Below are 19,261 nucleotides of genomic sequence, written 5' to 3' on the forward strand. Positions count from 1 at the left end.
AGGGTTTCCCCACAGAGCTGGGCAGCCCATCACAGTCTACGTGGAAAAAAACAAGAGGAGGAGGCAGATTCCACCTCGTCCTGAAAGCAAACCTCAGTTAGAGTTCTGTGCACTGGATCTGCCATCCTGAACACACACACACACAGAGTGTGGTGCTGTACCCCAAAACATCCTTCTTTGGGTGCTCTCAGCTCCTCYTTTGGTGAGTTTGCATCTCCCCAGAACCAGAAGGTCATTTGACACAAGTGACAGTGGCACCTACTCAAACATTATCCTATTACCCATCAGCCAGAATTAGGCTGGAATTTATTTCCCTTTTAAGAGCCAGCCCAAGCTGTGACCAGTGATATTCACAAATAGAATATTTGAAAATGCTTCAGATTAATAATGAAGAAAACGTCTGCTTTTCCCCTTTTTTTCATTAATAGCAGCCTCTGCTTCTCSGAGCACATCCTCCCCCAAAGATGCCAATGGTGCCATTTCCTAATCTAAGCTCTGCAGGATAATCACACTGTTTAGAAAATAACTCAAGTCTCTGGAGTTCTCACTTTCTCCATTTGTCAGTAGAAAACGAGACGTTTCCTCAAAATATACAATAAAATAGCCTCTAGCAATAGCCTGCAATGCTTCTCTTTACAATACTTTTATGAGCGTGAGMGCGCTCTCCTGGGAGTGCTTTCATAATCATTTATACAAATGACAGAAAACTAGGACAATGAGAAGCAAAAAAGGAAAATGCAGCCATCATGCACACAGTTGCTTTGAATAGTCTGCAGAAAAAGTGGTTTGCTCCRTGGCAAGGAAAAGTTCTTTTCACTTTCAGGCCTAAATCAGGGGATTACAACCTTCCTAAGGAGGACAGGATGCTGCTCCCAGGGCATCCCAACACAGCCCATTGCTCACACTCCTTCTCGCCTCTTTCACTGCTCCAGGACAGTTCTCTGAGCCAGAGATGGATTCTACATGYGTTAAAATATCAAGTGGTTAGAAGGGTAACACCCAGAAAGATATCTGGGCATGGGGATGAGTGTCCAGATCTCAACCAGCTTSCAGCCCTTCCTTCCCAGCTGAGGGAATTTGCAGGAGAGGCAGCTTGCAGGAGAATCTACAGCAGCTCCTTTCATTGCTGCTGCTCTGGGAGGCTGCCACCAGCTCCCAGCACGATGACATAGGTAAGAGTGATGATGGTCCTTGAGAACACACCATAAAATTGCTATGAAAGCTTTGTTTCTTCTGTGTGCATTCTAAATTTCTACCTGTGTGGGGCTGGAGAAGGGACTGTCAGCTCCTATATGCACAAACAACGAGGCAAGAGGGCACTGAAAGAAAATCCATTTGTTCCAACATTTTCCCCCCTCTCCTTTCCCTTTCCTTTGCAATACAAATTCAATCCTCAGTAYACAAGGAAGGGTGAATTGGTGCAGCACAAAATAATGGAACAGTTTCATTTCACTGAGGCTCTCCAAGAGGCAGAGTTCTTGAGAGACAAAGCCTATAACACTCAGAGGGACAGACTTTACAGTCTGTTCCTGTGCCACCAGAAACACATTTCCTGTCTGGACTCACCCAGCCTCCAGAATAAATAAATAAACAATAAAATAAATAAATAAATGAATTTATGGAGCAACACGTCCAAGAAGCAGCAAGCAGAAATGCATCCCAGAGGGGTGCTAAAGCATATAATAGCTGTATTTGTCTTCCTGGATATGCCTGGGTACAAGGCTACAAAAAAAGGAGGCAGGATCATTTGTTGTGCTCAGGTTTTAAGAGATTTCTGAGTAGATCTGTTAAGCTTGTGTGATGTTAACAAAACCTACCTGAACACGGCAGCTTTTGCCTCTCTGGGACAAAGAGTCTTTTTTTACCAAAACAGCAGATAGGCAGTTAGGAGATGGATATGCAAGCGAATGTGGATTTTACTGCAGGATAAATTCTAGGCCTGGGCAACTTTCTTACTGCTTCCCTTTTCCTGTCCAGCCACATACAACACTAGGGCTAAAAAAAAAAAAATTCTTCTATGGCACTAGAGCTAAAAAAAATGCTTCCCTAAAGAAAACTGTGTTGGATGTGGTCTAGAGACTTCACTCTTGAGAGTGAACATTATATAAAGCAGGGAATTGCTGACAAAAAAAATGAGACTGGCATTGGGACATCCAAGTTTTACTCTCCAATTTCTCCAAGCAAATAATTTCTCCCTCACTTTCTATCCCTTTCCCAGCATGACTGGAAGCTCTAGGGGCTGTACACATTCTCAGCAGTTACCCAGTGTCCAACACAACGACACCCTGAGTTTTTATCAGGGTCTTTGGCTAACCCTGGCACACAAAGGGCAAACAGTATTTCTAAGGAAGGTTCTCTGCTGGGAAGTTAAATACAAGAAAATGAAAAGAGAATTCAAAGGTATCCCAAATGCCACTGGTTCAGAGTCCAAAAAAAAAAAAAAAAAAAAAAACCAACCCAAACTTATCAGAACAGGCCAAATACCTCTGGCTAGTCTTTATCCTTTAACTGCAAAGAAAAGCAATCTTTGCAAAGTGATAAAGCCACCCAAGAATGGCTGCAGTTGTTTCTTTCAAAYGAACCAGAGAGAACAGATGGCCTCCTCTCATACTGTCACAAAGGTCAAAATTAGCCACCCCTAAGACTAGCAGGTTCTTGAAATGCTCAAATGCTTCTGTCTGGTCCCTCTGACTAATCCACTCTCCCCAACAAGAAAGGTCAAATGAAGAGCATCCCTACAAAAACTGCAACTACTCCAAGCCATGGCTGATGTGTAATGCACTCAGACATGGTGTCAACAGCTGCTCCTAAAACCCAATGAGTCAGCCTTTCAAAAGAGCTTGTCAGCTTTCACTGTTAGAGCTTTCATATGGATTATATTTACTCCCCAGTGTTTAAAAATATCCTTCTAAAACACTGAAAATATAAAATGTTTCCCTTACAGATCTCATCCCTTTTGCCCAGGCAGCTGCCCAAGAATGTCTCATGTATTTATCTGGGAGCAAAACATCCTAGCCCTTCTTTCACTTTCCTCTTCATGTGCTGACAGCTCAACCAAAGGCAGTCCTCTGTTTCTGAAGTCATGTACAAATGAGGAATTTCTGATCCCTTTCACGACTGGTGCTTGTGAAGCACAGTCAGCCTTCCAGAGAGCCATGGGGTCAAGTGTTCTGCCTGAGAGATAGGGCACAGAGACACTGACTGACCCTCCTTTGGTCCTACAACAGGCATGTGGGTACAAATCCCCTATCCATCCCCTACTCTAACCACCAATCTCCCTGGGATGCTGCCATTTAAATAAAAAGGCCTATTGGAAATGGCAGGTGAAGAAAGCAGCCCAGGCATGAAATGCACTCTCAAGTATATTAATAGAAGGTTGCCAGACAAAACGGCACAAGGCATTTGATGGCATCATCCCGGGCTTGTTGTTCATGCTCCCTTGCATCTGGCTGCRTGATTCCTGCCAGATCCTCGGCTGGAGGAGCAGATTAGGATTTGCCTGCTTTCCCTAACCCGTGCCGGGCTCAGCTGCAAGCACGCAGAGCGCTGAAAGAAATCCCTTTGARTTGGGATTCATTCCCAACGTGTAAAACCCAAATGACTGCTTCTCCAAAAGTGAATCCCATTTCACAGCAAGTAGGTTATTAGTGTGGAACTCCATACAAGTAGCCTGCATTCAAAAGCCCTCTGCATTATTAATAGAAGATGAGCTTTTGACATCAAAGGAGAACCATTATGTATGCTAAACGGTGGCAAAAATTGTACCCGCACTTCAAACCTTTTCAGTGCTTTGTCCCTTGTAAATCAATCAAGGTTGACAGATGCTTTAAGGAGAGTAATCTTTTCAATGATACTGTCAATGGATAACATAATGGAACATTGTCTCTGTGCTGTGTGAAGACATGGAGCTAGTCAATTATGGACAACACTTCATGCAGCCGCCAGTTTTCACTTGAAGTGCTGCTGTTGAAGTATTATAATCCCAACAAATGGCCGCAGCAGCACACAATGTAAATGAGACCTCCTGAAGCTTTGGAAAATTAATTAGTAACAACAGTGGTCCATTCCCACACTTTCAAACACCAGCCTGGTAATGTTAACGATGCACCTCCCCCCTTCCCTTTGAGCAGGCAAGAGGGCATATTTACATACACTATTTTAAGTCTTCAGCACTTTTTTCCCCCCCTGTTTTGGATTCCTTTCCTCTCTTCACCTGATATTTCCAACCAGTCACACAAGCCACACGGCTRCAGCTGAAAACATGAAAACAAACCTTCCTGACATGGTCACTTCACACATGTCAGACACTTCATGGCTGTCTCCTTTCCCAACACTTCTATCTGCTCAGCTGCCTGGGGAGAATGGCTTGGATGGACGGCAGGGGAAAAGCTTCCAGTCTCAAGAGAGCAGTAGGATGTTGGGGGGAAGCTGAATGTACCCAGCAGCACACAGGTGGAACTCTGCACTGGATGCCAGTGGATATATCTGACTGCCAGCTCCTCCAGGAACGAGCTCCAGAGTCAAAGGGCAGAGCCTGTGCTGTTTATTTAGCTATTGGCTCTTTTTTCCTACATCACCTTCTCAAAGATTTTCCCTTTGTCAACCAAGGCTTGTGCTAAGGGGAACACTTAATCTCGCACAGCAGCAGGGAGAAATCCCACACTGGAGCACAGAATTTCTCAACTCCTATCAATTGAGGGTTTTCATTGCCATGATCTGCGAATGTCCCTTCTCTGCAATGTGTTTTTGAAACCACTGRGTACAGAGCAGAAACTCAGTCACCAAGGTCYCCTTGGGTATGAAAAACTATTCCAYGAACCCAACTTCCTCTTCCCCAGACTCCAAACAGTTGGGAACAGATGACTCTGCTGTCCCTCCTAGTTTAGGATRGATTTGGTCTTCCACACCCTGGACAATTTTCTGAGCTCTTCTACCTATTAGAAACTCGCTCTAAAAAGATATGTCCCTTTTCAACTCACTCAGAAGGCTTTGCCATTTATTTCCAATATCAGAGATACCTACAAACATACTTTCTTCCAAGTTATAAGTATTGGGCAACTGTAAATCTTCTTGCAGAACAGTTTTCTATCAAAGAATTCCAAAAGCACACGGTCCCTTTGCCACAACTTTCAAAAGAGGTTATCTAACCTTTTCTTTCAAGCGAATTAATTTTATTTGCTATTTGCTAGCATATTACTGTTTAGAATGCACAAATAATATAAACAATGGAACAATAAAGTTGACTCAGCTGATCAAAAGACAAAGGATCTGAGAAAAACAAGGTATCCCAGTAATTGAGAACCAAAGGTTATTTTGYAGAAGATGAAGAACCTGCTTTTGTTCATGTGTCCACTGACATATACATAAGATCACAACTTATCACCACAGAATAAGGTAAATATAAAAGCGAAGATGGTAGCTAATAATAAATTTTTTCAGTAGCCTATTATTCATGTTGAAATAAAATTCACTCAATCCAATAAAGCCAGAGATTTATCATTAAAAAAAAACAAAAAAAAAACCCAAACAAAAACCAAAAAAACCTAGGAAAAATTAATTAAGAAAAATCAGCTTACATAAGAGAAGTCTTCAGCATTCTGACAGAGTAGCTTGGGAAAAACAGCCTGTCGCTGAAATCTTTCCTCATCTTCGAAGATGTTCCCATACATGAAGCCATTCATCATGGTGGAGTGGGCATGGATGTCAATRTAGAACTCCAGGTTAATCTTCTGTTGAGGGAAAACAACAACAACAACAAAACATTCAGCATGGGATAAATCATAACTGAGGTRTGCAGGTGAAGCCCCCCATAAATCCAGCTCTGCCATTGTTGAACCCATCCATGGTTCCAGCTTCAGGGAATCTCACTAAAGATCTTGATGTGATGCACCCAGCCACTCCTACCTCTCTGTGGGGGCACGTGAAATACAACAAAGGACTGTGGCAGACATTTCTTTACCTTTTTTTGAGAATATTGGAACATTTTGCACAGGACACTGTGCAAAAAAAAAAGAGCCAAAACATTATCTTTCACTGTGATACAGGGCTTACTGCCAGTGAYAAAAATATGCACCTTCCAGTTCTAGAGCACAATTATTTGGGCATAGCTTTGCCATCTCTGCACAGCTCTGCATTGAATTATGCAGATGTACCCTTCTGCCAGGTGAAACAGGCTCAAAACTGTGTAAAAAACACTTCAGTATCTCCTGTGCAGTTTATTTYTGCGTGTAAGGAGAAATACTGCAAATGTTTTTGTCTTCCTCTGCTTTGTGGCAGTAACTCAGCACAACAACTCCCCCAGGCACGTGCCTGGAATGCCTCTCTACTTGCAGCTCCCTACAGGACTCTGCACCAGCCCTTGCTGTAAAAGGAAACAGCAGGAGCCCCTAACACAGAAGGGCCTGCTCTCCCATCCATACCCTTCCCATGGCATCRGGGAGAAAGAGGGAATGTTCCCTTTGTTCCCTGCTCACAGTGCCATCAGCAGCAGTGGGATGGCACTGGCCTAAACTAAAGAGTGATACCAGAGCAGATGCCACTGGATTACCCAGTTTCCCCAAATTCTTTGGACAGTGACAAGCCCACCCCTGTCACCTGGCCAGCATGGGGCCAGTTGGAGCCATCCTGGTGACCAGAATTCAGATGTCCCTGCCTCAACAGAGGAATATAGCAGAGCTCTGTTGGCAGATGATGCTCATGATGCTCAACCCCATGCTGAAATGCAACATGCAGCTCTGCAGCCACAATCACCCCTGCACACAAAGGTTGCTCAGGCTGCTGGAAAATACTGAACCAGGGGACAGTCCAGTGAAGCAGGAAAGCAGGCTGGACCATGCAGTTCATGTGACAGCAGTGTCAGCTCTTCTGAAGGGTCTCTGATGGGGGAAGAACATCATTTGGTATGTGACACTAATATAATACAGATTTACTTTCCCCTGGCAGAAAACCAATGTATAATACACAGCGACTGTTTGGTTTAATTAAACAGCCTGGAGAGAGTAATAAGGTCTCTTATTAAGCCTCTGCTATGTTAAAATGTTACCTAATGCAATATCAATATCTGACCATGCTTCATAGGAAAGGGAACATTTGATTGTGTTTGACTCTAACACAATAAAGTGTTTGCTCCTGCCAAAACATTCTGCTGTGCTATGGAGGACCAGCCCTGCAATAAAGCACACATCTGCTATTTGGAGATACAGCACTGAGGAGAAAGATTAGCGTTGACAGGATGAAACACCACACAGGATTTTYTTCCTCTCCAAGCATAGAGAAATTAAAACCAAGATTAAGTAATACTATTTTCATGAGATAATTTCCCCATCACGAACAGAATTTGATGAGATCAGATGCACGCTGGCATATCACCATAAAACAGAACATGTTGTAGAGTCTCAAAACAGTGATTTGATGAAGTGAGCAGATAATCTAGTTAAACTGGGTATTTGTAAAGCACAAATGTCCTTCACACAGGAGTCAGTGACCTAAGTCATACTTATTTTAGAACAACCAGACAGAATTCTTTATAGGAACATAGTTACTAACATAAAGTAATCGAGAAGCACAGAGAGATATATAACAATAGACTAGAATAATTTGTGACTTCACACAAATAAAATTGCTGGTGTAAACTGCAGGATTTGTGGTGTGTCACRGTGCTCTTATTCATTCATAATTTTCATTTTGTTTCCAAAAGAAGGTGGCTACAAACAGAGATACAGAGGCACAGATTATGAAGATAATTTTCCATAGGCTGTCCAGCAAGAAATTCAACTGCAGAACATGGGTGACCTGAGACTCAGCTTAGTATTCAATTATCAAGTTACCCTGTCATAAACAGTACCACTATTTTCTAAACTCTCCTAGAACCCTCGCTCAAAAAAAGTTGTTGGTAAAAGTGCCACAGAGAAGATCTTTTTTGCTCATCAAAATAATTTTCAGATAAACTGATTGCAATGGTGTTTTTGTGAGGGAACAATGTCCTTCACAGATGTCACCTTCACCTARAGATTAAGCTCCCAGATCTCTTATTTGGAAGCCATGACATTAAACAGGTAGCTCAACACCCAGACAAGTGCTAAAAACATTTTTCCAGTCATTCCTTTCAAGGCATTTAAAAAGTAATTTCTTAAGTTGGCCCACAATAACTATTCAACTGGTATTTTCCTAGTCTTTGTTCCTCAGCTTCCTATTGAATGTATAAAAATCCTTATTTYACATATTCCTGTGCACTAAATTTAKTCCAAACTTGCAACTGTCCATCCTATTCAGCATGTTTTTAAACACTGCCAGAGTAATTGCCAGTTAGATGTTATTACTTTCAGACCCTGCTGTGTGTGAGCAGAACAGCATTTCAGCATTTCACATCTCTTCTCCTCACATTCATTACTTTATCAAAGGGAAACATSTTGAGCATTCTCCATTACAGAACAAAATAATTCAGTGCATTGTTGACATAACACATGAGTTCCTAATGGAAAAAGTCCCTTTATTCCCAGACACAAAGTTATTGTGGCCTTAAGATGGACAATAACAGTCCAGTCACTGGCACATTAAAAGTTTGCCACCTCGTGCCTCAAGTAGTGGAGCAAGTAGCAGAGAATTTGTTTGCACACAAGCTTCATGAGAATTATGTTATATTCCTGAAAAATAAAGGTATTTCTTCTCTCTCTTTAGCGTCATGCATATTCATAGCTGCTTTTTTGTGGAGGATCTGTTCTGCCACACAAGAAATCGGAGCAAGGAAATAAAGTTTCACATTTCAGTTGAGATTCTCCGGAAGATTTTGACGTAATTACTGATCTCCGGCAATTCAGGATGGATCACAGAATTAACATTTTATAAAATACATAATGTCACCTACTGATGGCAATTTGAGAAAAKTCAGCAGAGAGGTGACCTTCTGAAATTGTTGCTCTTGGAGACAGGAGAACTTTRATGGRAGAATGAAGTAAATAAAYGTATGTTTGCATTTACATGARCACATGCAAACACACTTAACCCACTGCTGTCTTGTTATACCCCAGGGGCATCTGCCAGTATCTACACACCCCAGCCCCATCAGGACTTCTATTGCTGCAGCATCTGCAAGTGAGAGTGGGAATAAATTTAGAGGTGGTTCAAAGTCTCACAGTCACATTTGCTTCAGCCTTTGTGCAGAAAATAATGAATAACTAGGCTCAAATATCTCTGGATGCCACAGCTGTCTTCGGAGAGACTTACCAGTTACATCCWACAATATGATATTAAACTCATCATTTTCTGCTTTAGAGGGGGAATGCAAAATGATTCTGATGCCTTATGAAAGTCATCATGCAATTTAATTCTCTCAAGTGTCTTYTCTTTGTGCTTACAAGCAGCAGCAGAGTTTTTCTCTCTCACACTGTTTCTTAAGTAAAGCTGTAATTACCTGGATGACCCAGGTTACAGAGTTCCAGAAAACAAAGGCAGACTTGGTCTTTCTTTTCTCTCTATCTCAAAACAGAAATCACTTACTAGACTGACAGAGACAATGACTGAACCTCATTTCTTTAGAAAACAACATTCTCTCCCTTGAAAAGAATGGTTTTTTATCTCTTCTTGCCACTTAGTATAAACCCAGAATAAATAAACAAGCAAATGAATTTCTGTTCTAAAGTTCACTTGAATCCCTATCTTTGTGACAGTCACTTTCCACTGCTCTACTGAGTCTGAAGTTTCTGTCAGTTTGAGAAATGCACATTTGAATTAGGGGGTGGCAAAARTGGAAGAAATTATGATTTAAGAATAAGAACACGCATTTTCAGGAGAGGAAATAGTTAAAGTTGTACAGAAGCTGGTTCATGATGCCATTTAAAGTTTGGAGAAAATATATTCTCACTTGCCTGCATTTTTACTTCCTTCAATGAATGCCTTTGGAAGGTCATTAATTAGAGTAAAAGAAAAGAGCTACATTAATAGCTGGTGCTGATACAACCAAACTTTGATTTCGAACAGTGCAATTATGATTCTTAAGAAAACAGAAGTTTAATAAATAAATAAATAGAAGTCAATAAATGCCGTAATAAAAGGATAAATGTGCACTGAGCCCAGAACATGAGCCACTAGAGAGACAAGTGATGCGGGAAGGAGCCAGCTCTGTCCACCAGCTGTCACTTCAATATGGATTTTATTAATTCTTGGGCATAGCAATTTAGAGATTTAGGTTTAGMGAGAGAGAGGCATCCAAGAGCCTTCTCTACTCCAGTATTTCATGTAGGGGAGGGATAAACTCCTTGCAATGTTTTACACAAGCTGCTAAAACCATGGCTTGTTCTGAGTTGCAGGGAAGGGAACAGCYTCCAGGCAGGGTTTGTGCTCTTGCTGCTAAACCACTGTTGGGAGCAAATGGACATTGAACAGCTGACTCAGCTGAAGGTTTGCCCATTTTTGTTCAGAAGACATTCAGAAATTCCCAGAAGACYGGCTCTTTGATGCTTCCTCAGGTATCTCTCAGAAGGAAAACTCCTCAAAAGAATCTCTCAAAAGAAAAATTCACCCAGGTCTCCGAGACATCCCTTTTGACACACACACCCCATTACCCCAGGATTAGTTACTTTGGCAACACTTACAGTGTTGACATCAGAAAACACGAGAGCACAATGTGCTCCTAAGAAAAATAAAGGAAAACTGACCATTCAGCATCACATGGACATCAATYTACATTGAGCTACAAAGCACCACTCCTTCCCCTTTCAGCCAGGGAATCCTGCCCAGTGCCTTGAATCACTCTTTAAGGACGTGTGGTGCTTGTCTCCTGACCATCCAAGGGAACATGAGGTGGAATTCAAACTGTCTGGATGTGCTGCCCATTTTCAAGCTTCCCYTGAAACGCCTGGATTTGGATGTCTGATTTGGTAAGATGAATTTTATCTAAATTACTTTTCTTACCTCTACCTTCTCCCCATGTTTCCCCTGCTGCCCCAAAAAAGCTTTAAATACTTCCACATTTTCCTCTGCCATCCTTTATAACCTCTGACAAGTCAGTCCTAGAGAATCATCCTCAGTTTTGCAGACAATGCAAGCCACACCTTATTAGAGGCACTATTTCAGAGTTGTACCCCTCCCCTTTTGTAACCACAGGGACATCTTTCTCCTTCCATTCATCACCTCACAGACCACCTGCTCATTCACCTCTGTAAACACCAAACAGCAACAACAACAATTATTTACACAAGAAATTAATAGTAGGAAAGGGGGTTACTACTTTTAAAAACCTTCTGAAGGTTGAAAAACTTAAGAAAAGAAAGGTTTCCTTCCAGAGAAAGGAAAATGCCAGTTTAGAACCACCCTTATTTCACTGATATGAGGCACAAAAGCCAATTTTGCTTTTTAAGTTGACACATTTACAGTCAGACAATGACTCTTAAAGTGTCCCTGCAGAAGCAGCTTGCAAACCCTGACGTACCACTAACTCTGCATGACCTTCCAGCAATCCTTCATAACACTTCAAGCACYTTTTTCCAGAACATTTCAGTTATATTCCACGAGTTGCTGTCTGTCACAATGAGCCACTCCAACCCAGTTGCTATTCAGAGCTATTTACAACCCTGTTCCATGGCGAATTCTCAGTCTAAATAATGATACCTCTTGATGGCAGGGATAATCTGACATGACTCCCTAGTGCCTCAGAGTGGATGGAGGAGAGACCTCTGTTGGTTTRTGGTTCAGGAGAAGGATGGCTGCCCACCTGCACTGCTTTCCTGCAAAAAATAAGGGATGCTTTTATCCACAGAAGAACAGCAGCTTGAACCCGACTCTGGTGTGCCCTGAAAGGAGCCAAACTCAGAGTTCTGCCTCAGAGTGGGAGGTCAGCAACCTGCATATTCCGATGCTGCCTCGTTATCTTCCCTCTTCTCTCCCTTGGCAGCACAGATAACAACACCTCCTGAGGATCAGCTGACGCCTGCAAAGCGCTTTGAAGATACAAAACATCACAGCGCCTACGAGTTAAGTGTTAATTCACCTGCCAGGCTGATTCTCTCTTTGACCCCTCTGCAGAGATGTCCAGTTAGTGTCAGCTCTGGCAGYTTTTGCAATTCAGGCACCTGTCCACCAGCCCCTGGACTGAAGCCAGCAATTCACACAGGACACAGAGGAGCCGTCAGATGGCAGCAACATTTGGTCACGACAGGCCTGAATTGGATTTGAAAGGGTGACCTGGAGGTGAAAGGCTCCATCAAGAAGCCACTTCTGTTCAAATGCATATTAAATTAGAGAGGTGCCAAAGAGACAATGTTAAGACCCAGATCAAGTTTAGACAAGACTTTTGGCTCAGCTGCATGGACAATTCTTGTATAATTTTTACCCTAAATGATTATGAACCAGAAAATACGCTCTTATGGATTTTGGGTCTGACCTCGAGCCCAAAGCAGGAGTCTGAAGGACAATTCTTTCCCTGTCCCCTCCTTTCTCTGTCTCACATAGAAGCAAACATGCACATACACTCACCACCACTGCMTTTTGACCTTCACAAGTTCTGAAGTCTTTACTTGCCTGAATTATTAGAAAGCAGCAGGATTCAACAGGGCCTTGAGGCTTTACCTCCCCCAAGCTTTGTTGGTCTCACTTGGCTCTGCCCATCTCAAACACCACTTGTGAGCCCCACCAGATGACCCACAGAACAAGAACTATAAATCCTGCTTTGCTCAACTTCTCTGCCACTGAACAGCTTTAGCTCTACAGAGGGAGAGCTCTTCAGGGAAGACAGATGAGATTTGTGGCAAAAGAACTGACAGCCTTTTAGAAGAGAGAAACAAACCCTACTATAAAAAGAGAATGAATGAATGAATAAAAGAATGCAGGAGGGAAAGGCAGAGTAAAGGAAAATGAGAGAGAAGCTGAGGSAGTGAGAGTTACTTATTCTCTTATAATTCAAGCAAGAAAATGAGGTTATGAAACAGAAATATCTAAATGAYCATGTTTTCACTGGGTAATTAAATTTGGCTCTGGTCTGGTTCTGAAGGTTCTCTCMGCTGAAATGCTCCCAGCAGCTGTACTGGAGGTTTTTAGCACTCCTTGATGCTGCTCCTCACACTGCCACTTGCTTGCTGTGTGACAGCACAAGTCATTTAATGTCTTCAGGCACCATTAATTGCTGCTTATATGCCTGCAACTATATTAAGGTCAAGAATTCCTGTTCAGCTATTCACTTCATAGCAGTATTAATAGCTTTGTGTTTTACCACTAACTTTTAATTATACCTCTGCAGAACCCTCTGACCAAGGAACACAGACTTTACAAGAACATAAATAAGGCTCAAAGACATTGCCTGCCTCTCCTCTAATTACAAAGGCAAAGAGTGGTAGACTAAAAACAATGGCTAGGAGTTATGGCTCCCTGGCCTCTAATTTCCTAGGAACTCTTGCAGTTGGACAAATTTTGTATTGGCAAATCAAACTCTATAACTACCTACTAGTTTCTCTCTAGTCTCTCAACTAATATACATCATTATTCACCATTTTGTACTAAATAAGTAGCAGCTGGCAGAATATAAAGTCATCAGGCAGAAGACCAAAGGCAAACAAAATGAAGTGTTTTTTAAATTAGCTTATACTGCAGAACTCACTGCCACCAGATTTTGGCCAAAACACATGTGAGCACAAAGATCAACTAGATAAATTCAAAGAAAAATTATGTTATTACTCTCAAAGCAGTGAACACGACTTCTTGAACAGAAAATCCCCAAATTACACATTATCAGAAGCCTTGCTCTCTTCTCAGTCTATCTCTTAGCATCTGCAATAAGATTCTGAGCCAAATAGACCTTGGGTTTGACGCGGCATCATTGTTCTTATTTTCCAATTACACCTTAATTTATGCTACAGAACAAAACTTCTGTAGTTTTTTAAAAGGTAAAGTGCTGATTGGTGGTGAAAAGTATGTCCATTTCTACAATTTAAGTTGTCTTCTCTAAAAAGAGATTAGACAGATTACTCTAAGGTAGGTCCTGCTCTGCATAAAGCTTTCAGCTCAACAAGCCCTAAAACAATGAGAACTACAAGCTGGACATCAAAGGTAAAGGCCTGTTTTACAAATGTAAAATATTTTAAACATGCCCCTGAGTATATTTTTCCCACTTCCCCAGAGCATACCCAGAAAATTGGATTAGTTGAACCTATTAGAAGACCTGTAAGGGTTGCTTTTACTTTACACAGATCTGCATGGAATAAGAAACAAAAAAAAAAACCAAACCAAAACATGGATGGAAACCGCAAAGCTGCTCAGTCAGGTGGAAGGAAACAACCCTAAATGTGTCATTAAAGCGTCAGGTGGGCACCCATTAGCTTGAGAAAACAGGAAGGCTGTGGATGGACACAGTGCCTGAGCTTTACCAGGGACTGAGAGCTGAAAACCAAACAAACTCTTCCTCTCTGCCACGGGCAGAAGCTCTCCTTGGTCATTTGTTTTATTCTGCTCCTTTGCAAGTTGAGCCTTTCTTTCCCTTCCCTGTACTCAGGGTGAGCTACGAGCACATTCCAGCAAGAGATAAAGTGAAAGCTGATAGACAGCAACACAAAGACACCGAGAGAGATTAGGGAGTGTAGAGCAGACAGAAATGCTGAGGGGAGGGACAGCATGCAAACACCAAACAGAATTGACCCCGACATTCTTTGCTGACCCATTGTTCATCCACAATGAGGAGACCAGATTTTCTTGGGTTTGTCCTACTCAGAGACAGCTCAACATAACATTTTGTGCCCRACTGTGGGATGTTTTCTCTGAGCTTTACATCTAGCAGTATTTATTGCCTGCACAGCGCTATAAAAGCTAAAATGTAATGGACATTTTRGAAGGGTCTGCTGTTACAACTGAAAGCACAACATATCATTCCTTTTGCAGGGCATTTCATCAGCATCAGTTGTGTCTGAAATATTTTTCTCCAATTTTTCACTACTCATACTTGGCCAATAGGTGCCCTGGGCTGCATCAAAAGCAGGGTGGCCAGCAGTCAGGGGAGATGATTCTTCTCCTCTATCCTGCTCTTGAGACCCCACCTCAAATGCTCTGTCCAGTTCTGGGGCCCCCAACACAAAAATGACACAGAACTGCTGGAGCAAGTCCAGAGGAGACCATGAAGATGCTCAGAGGGATGGAACATCTCAAAGACAGGCTGAGAGCTGGGTTTGCTCAGCCTGAAGAAAGAAAGGTTCCAGGGAAGGGAGGCCTTACAGCACCTTCCAGTACCTCACAGGGGTGACAAGAAAGCTGGAGAGGGGCTTTTGACAAGGGCATGCAGTGTAAGGACAAGAGGGAATGGCTCAGACTTAAAAAGGGCAGGTTTTGATTAGACATTCCTTAAAAATTCTTTACTGTGAGGGTGGTGAGGCCCTGAAAAAGGTTGGCCCTGGGAGTGATCAGGACCAGGCTGGATGGGACTGAGCAGCCTGCTGTCCCTGCCCATGGCAGGGTATGGGATGGAGATGGTTTCCAAGGTCCCTTTCAAGCCAAACCATTCTGTGGTTCTGTGGTGCTGCTGCAGGCGATGTCACCTCCGTGTCCTCCCTGTCAGACCAAGCAGCAGGACAGCGAGCTGTGCCAATATTTAGAGTCACAACATCTCAAAGACAATGTCTCCTCTGCAAGCACATCCTGGGGATCATTTTTTTTTTACTGTTTCCAACAGAAAGAATATTCAGTTCTTGCAGAGGATCAGGGACTCAAGACTCAGAATAGAACTGTAAGAAGTGACAATCTCAAGAGGACCCACCAGGGTTAACTAAACAAAGGTGTGGTGAACTTAGAAGGATATTTCCCACCCCAGACAGCAGCAGCTGACCCCTTGACCAATGGCTGACTTAGAGATTGAGGCAGTTTCTGCATGGTTTTTATTCTCCATGTGTATATACACACCTTTATAAGAATGTGTGTGCATAAAATGCATCTTTTAAGTACAAATATTTTGAACCTGTTTGCATCCTTCTCCTCTGTATCTGCTACATCTCTCTGTAATGGACAACAAAGCAAATGGCTCTGAACTGTAAACAGATCAACATTTTATCACAGCTCTCCTAAACATTGCACCATCTCTGATGGTTTTCAGGTTGAACATCATGAACAATATTGTGATTGAACATCATGGACAATATTGTGATTTAACCCTCCCAGGCAGATAAACCCTGCAGAGCCATTCACTCCCTCTGCAGTGCACTGAGGAAGAGAATCAGGAGGATAAAATTGAGAGAGCAATGCTTCCCCTCTTACTCCAGCCACAGACCACACAGCAAGGCAGAAACCAACTCCACACAACAGCGGCACAAAGTCTTGCACAAAACTTTGGCAGACAACTCATGGGAAAAGCAAACTTTTGGTGAACTTGCTGTGTTTTTCCATGGATTCCCTGACAGTTTCCTCCCCTCCACACTCCCACACAGCACGCTGTGAGGCGGAGAAAGGCCGGAGCTTTACTTTAACTCTGGATTTCTGTRAAGGAAGGAGGTTTCTGCTATCTCTGATGACTGGAGCCTGATCCTGTCATCATTAGCTTTCTCAGAGACTCTTCATTTGTTGAATATTGGTCTGTAATAAGAAGCAGGAAGGATAGGCATTTTTATAGCAACTACCTGCCAGCAGATTTCAATTCTTTATCCCTTCAAAATCCCACATCTGTCCATGTCTCCAGGCACCAGTGGAAGAAGCTCTGCATTAGTTATTTTTATTATCAACATAAAAATCTTTCCATTTATTTATTTATTAAGAAAAAAAMCCCAGCTATCTACAAAAGTCAGTTAGTTTTGTCCTTAGGCAGACATTTAAAGCTGTCTGCCAACGTCTTTTCTTAATAAAAAAAAATAAGCCAAAGTCTTTATTACACTCCATGTAAGAAAATACAACCTGCTACATTCACCCAGCTGAGACATGTACCATCCATCCATCAGAAAAGATTTCTGTCACTGGAAGAGGAAACATCTGCTGAAGAAGTGGCCCTATACCTGAACCTGGCCACTGATGGTGCCCCAGACAGACACCCCCAAAAAAACCCACTTTGAGGCCGGGCCTTTGCTTTTGCCTCTTAGACTGTGATATGATGAAGGCTGAAAATTATATCCCAAAACTMCTTCTGTGCCTTGCCCAAATTCCCCTCAGACCCTCACACGAGGACATGGAGGGTGATGCCATCTCCTGCCCACAATTTTGTGGCTGATACCACAGGRAATGCAAACCCTGAAAAACAGGAARRATTTGGAGCYCTGGCTGGGRTGTGTGGCAGAGCTGCTGCCTGCACTCTTTGTGGTGAACTGGAATGTTCATCCCAAACAGCACATCTTAGACTGACACRAGATGAAGCACATTAGGCAGATGGCATGTTTGCTCTGCACAAGCCAGTGCCAGAGTATTTCCTCCTAATGATCTTCTGTTCTTGTTCTCACAGCAAAATTAGTTTTTAAAGCAAAAAGAAACAAACAAAAAAAATTATGTAACATGATGGGAGGAGAGATTACTKTGCGGCAAAAATATCAACAAGAGCGGGGTTTTGTTTTTTCCATTCCATGGCTTTTATTTATATATATATATATTGTTTATAAAAACAAACACCCTACTTTGTCAGACTTGAAAAGTCAAAATTTACATTTAAATGGAGGCATTTAGCTGGATTTTTCTTCCTCTCTCTCATCTCTTGAATGCAGAGCACAAAAGATTAAAAACTCTCAATTTTCCTAAATGGGAGGATAACAGGTGAACTTTGCATTCTGAGAGCTATTCATTTAGTGAACAATGTTCAACTCAACAAAGACCAAAGCCCAGCTGATCAAGGGGGAAAGAGCACTGGCTACCAGGCCTGACATGGATTTGCTCAACAGCTGAGACCAGGAGAAGCTGTGATTCCATTGTRTCCTGCTCCCAAGGAGGAAATTATTCCAAATACAGCTCCCTGMGGGCAACACCTACATTTCCAGAGGCAGAGTGGATCACTGTCCAACTGAAAATCACTGCAATTTTAGAGATTTCAGTGCTACAATAGCCCTGGTTTCATTGCTGGAACTACTGCAGATGTTTAAAATGTGAGGTGGTCTGCTTGTGAGAGAAAATGAAAAGACTTAAAACAAGTCCATAATTGCACAGCATTAAAGCCATTGTAAAATATCAAAGTGGAGGCAAATACCGTGATGACCCTTAAAGCTTGCTACCAATTACCTTCCTTTCAGCTTCTTTTCTTTCCTTTTTTTCTTGTTTACTTCCTGGCCAGGAAAATAAGCACAGATTTTAAGCAGGGAGTCTATCAAACAAGTACAAGTGCAAGCAATGTGCTCAGATAATGCCATCTCAGTCCATGGAAAGGTGCAGTAGCAGCTCATTCAATTCTGGGATGGATTTCTCCTCTCTGGCTTTTTCTAACATAGAACTGATCCATAGTGTTAAAAGGACACACAGGCAAAAAGCTAATGTCACGTTTTTAAAAACAAGAGTTAACCACAGATTCAACCAGCCCTTTGTGGGATCTGATTTTGATTATTTTTAACAGTTTCTCATGTCTTACCTTGAGCAAAATGCATACACAAAAAAAAAAACAAAACCAAAAACCCAACAACCTCCCCCTCCACAAAAAAAACCCCAGCAAATGAACAAAAAACCCAAAACCAAACTTACTCCCCCACACACCCCCCAGTAAAAATAGTTTTGGCTGCATTTTGAAAGCAGAGGAAATAGTAATAACAGTTTGGAAACGGCACAGACACAAAATCGMAATGCCTGGGAGGCAAAAGCGCTATCACTCCGTTCCCAGCACTAGGAAATCACCAACTCACTCTTTTAAAGCTGCAAACAGTGTTTCTAGAYTCCCAGGATGAGAAACTATCCAAATAACCACATTACCACTGGGAATGTATTCTGATGTTCACCCATCATCTCACTGGTCCCTCTGTCTTTGGAGTTTCACTTTCTGTTGCCCTCACAAACTACACAAGAATCCRTTTTTTCAGCAACAAATGCTGCCAAATTTTCTTGTGCTTCCCAACTTAAAAGCATTAATTAAAAATACAGGAGAATGGAATATCTTAAAGGAATTGATTCTGAATTGAAGATTATCTTGAGATTAAAAGAATTTTCAGTGAGCCAGCAGGACAGACATCACAACGTATCAAGAACCCGTGTCTCAGTTTTCTGCTCAGCCAACCAGGAGCCTCTGGGAGGATCTGGTATGATTTGACCATAGCTAAAACTGGGCTGGGCTGCTCACCTAGCTGGAAAAACCAACACATACCATCATGCCATATGTTCTGGGTGTTGGTTTTTTTTTTTTTTT

The 19,261-nt window shown here is 42.1% G+C and overlaps 1 protein-coding gene across 1 annotated transcript in view; it reads right to left on the reverse strand.

The window, feature by feature from the left end:
• The window catches only part of LOC130581694 (cytosolic carboxypeptidase 6-like), a 137,040-nt gene that overhangs the window by 83,729 nt on the left and 34,050 nt on the right, over positions 1-19,261 (reverse strand). Inside the window, exon 2 of the mRNA XM_057379949.1 lies at positions 5,577-5,729. Coding sequence (XP_057235932.1) covers positions 5,577-5,729 — 153 coding nt within the window. The remainder of the gene's footprint in view (positions 1-5,576; positions 5,730-19,261) is intronic.

This window comes from Malurus melanocephalus, unplaced genomic scaffold (assembly GCF_030028575.1).
Source record: "Malurus melanocephalus ecotype Western Australia unplaced genomic scaffold, MMel_1.1 scaffold_427, whole genome shotgun sequence".
Classification (NCBI taxonomy): Eukaryota; Metazoa; Chordata; class Aves; order Passeriformes; family Maluridae; genus Malurus; species Malurus melanocephalus.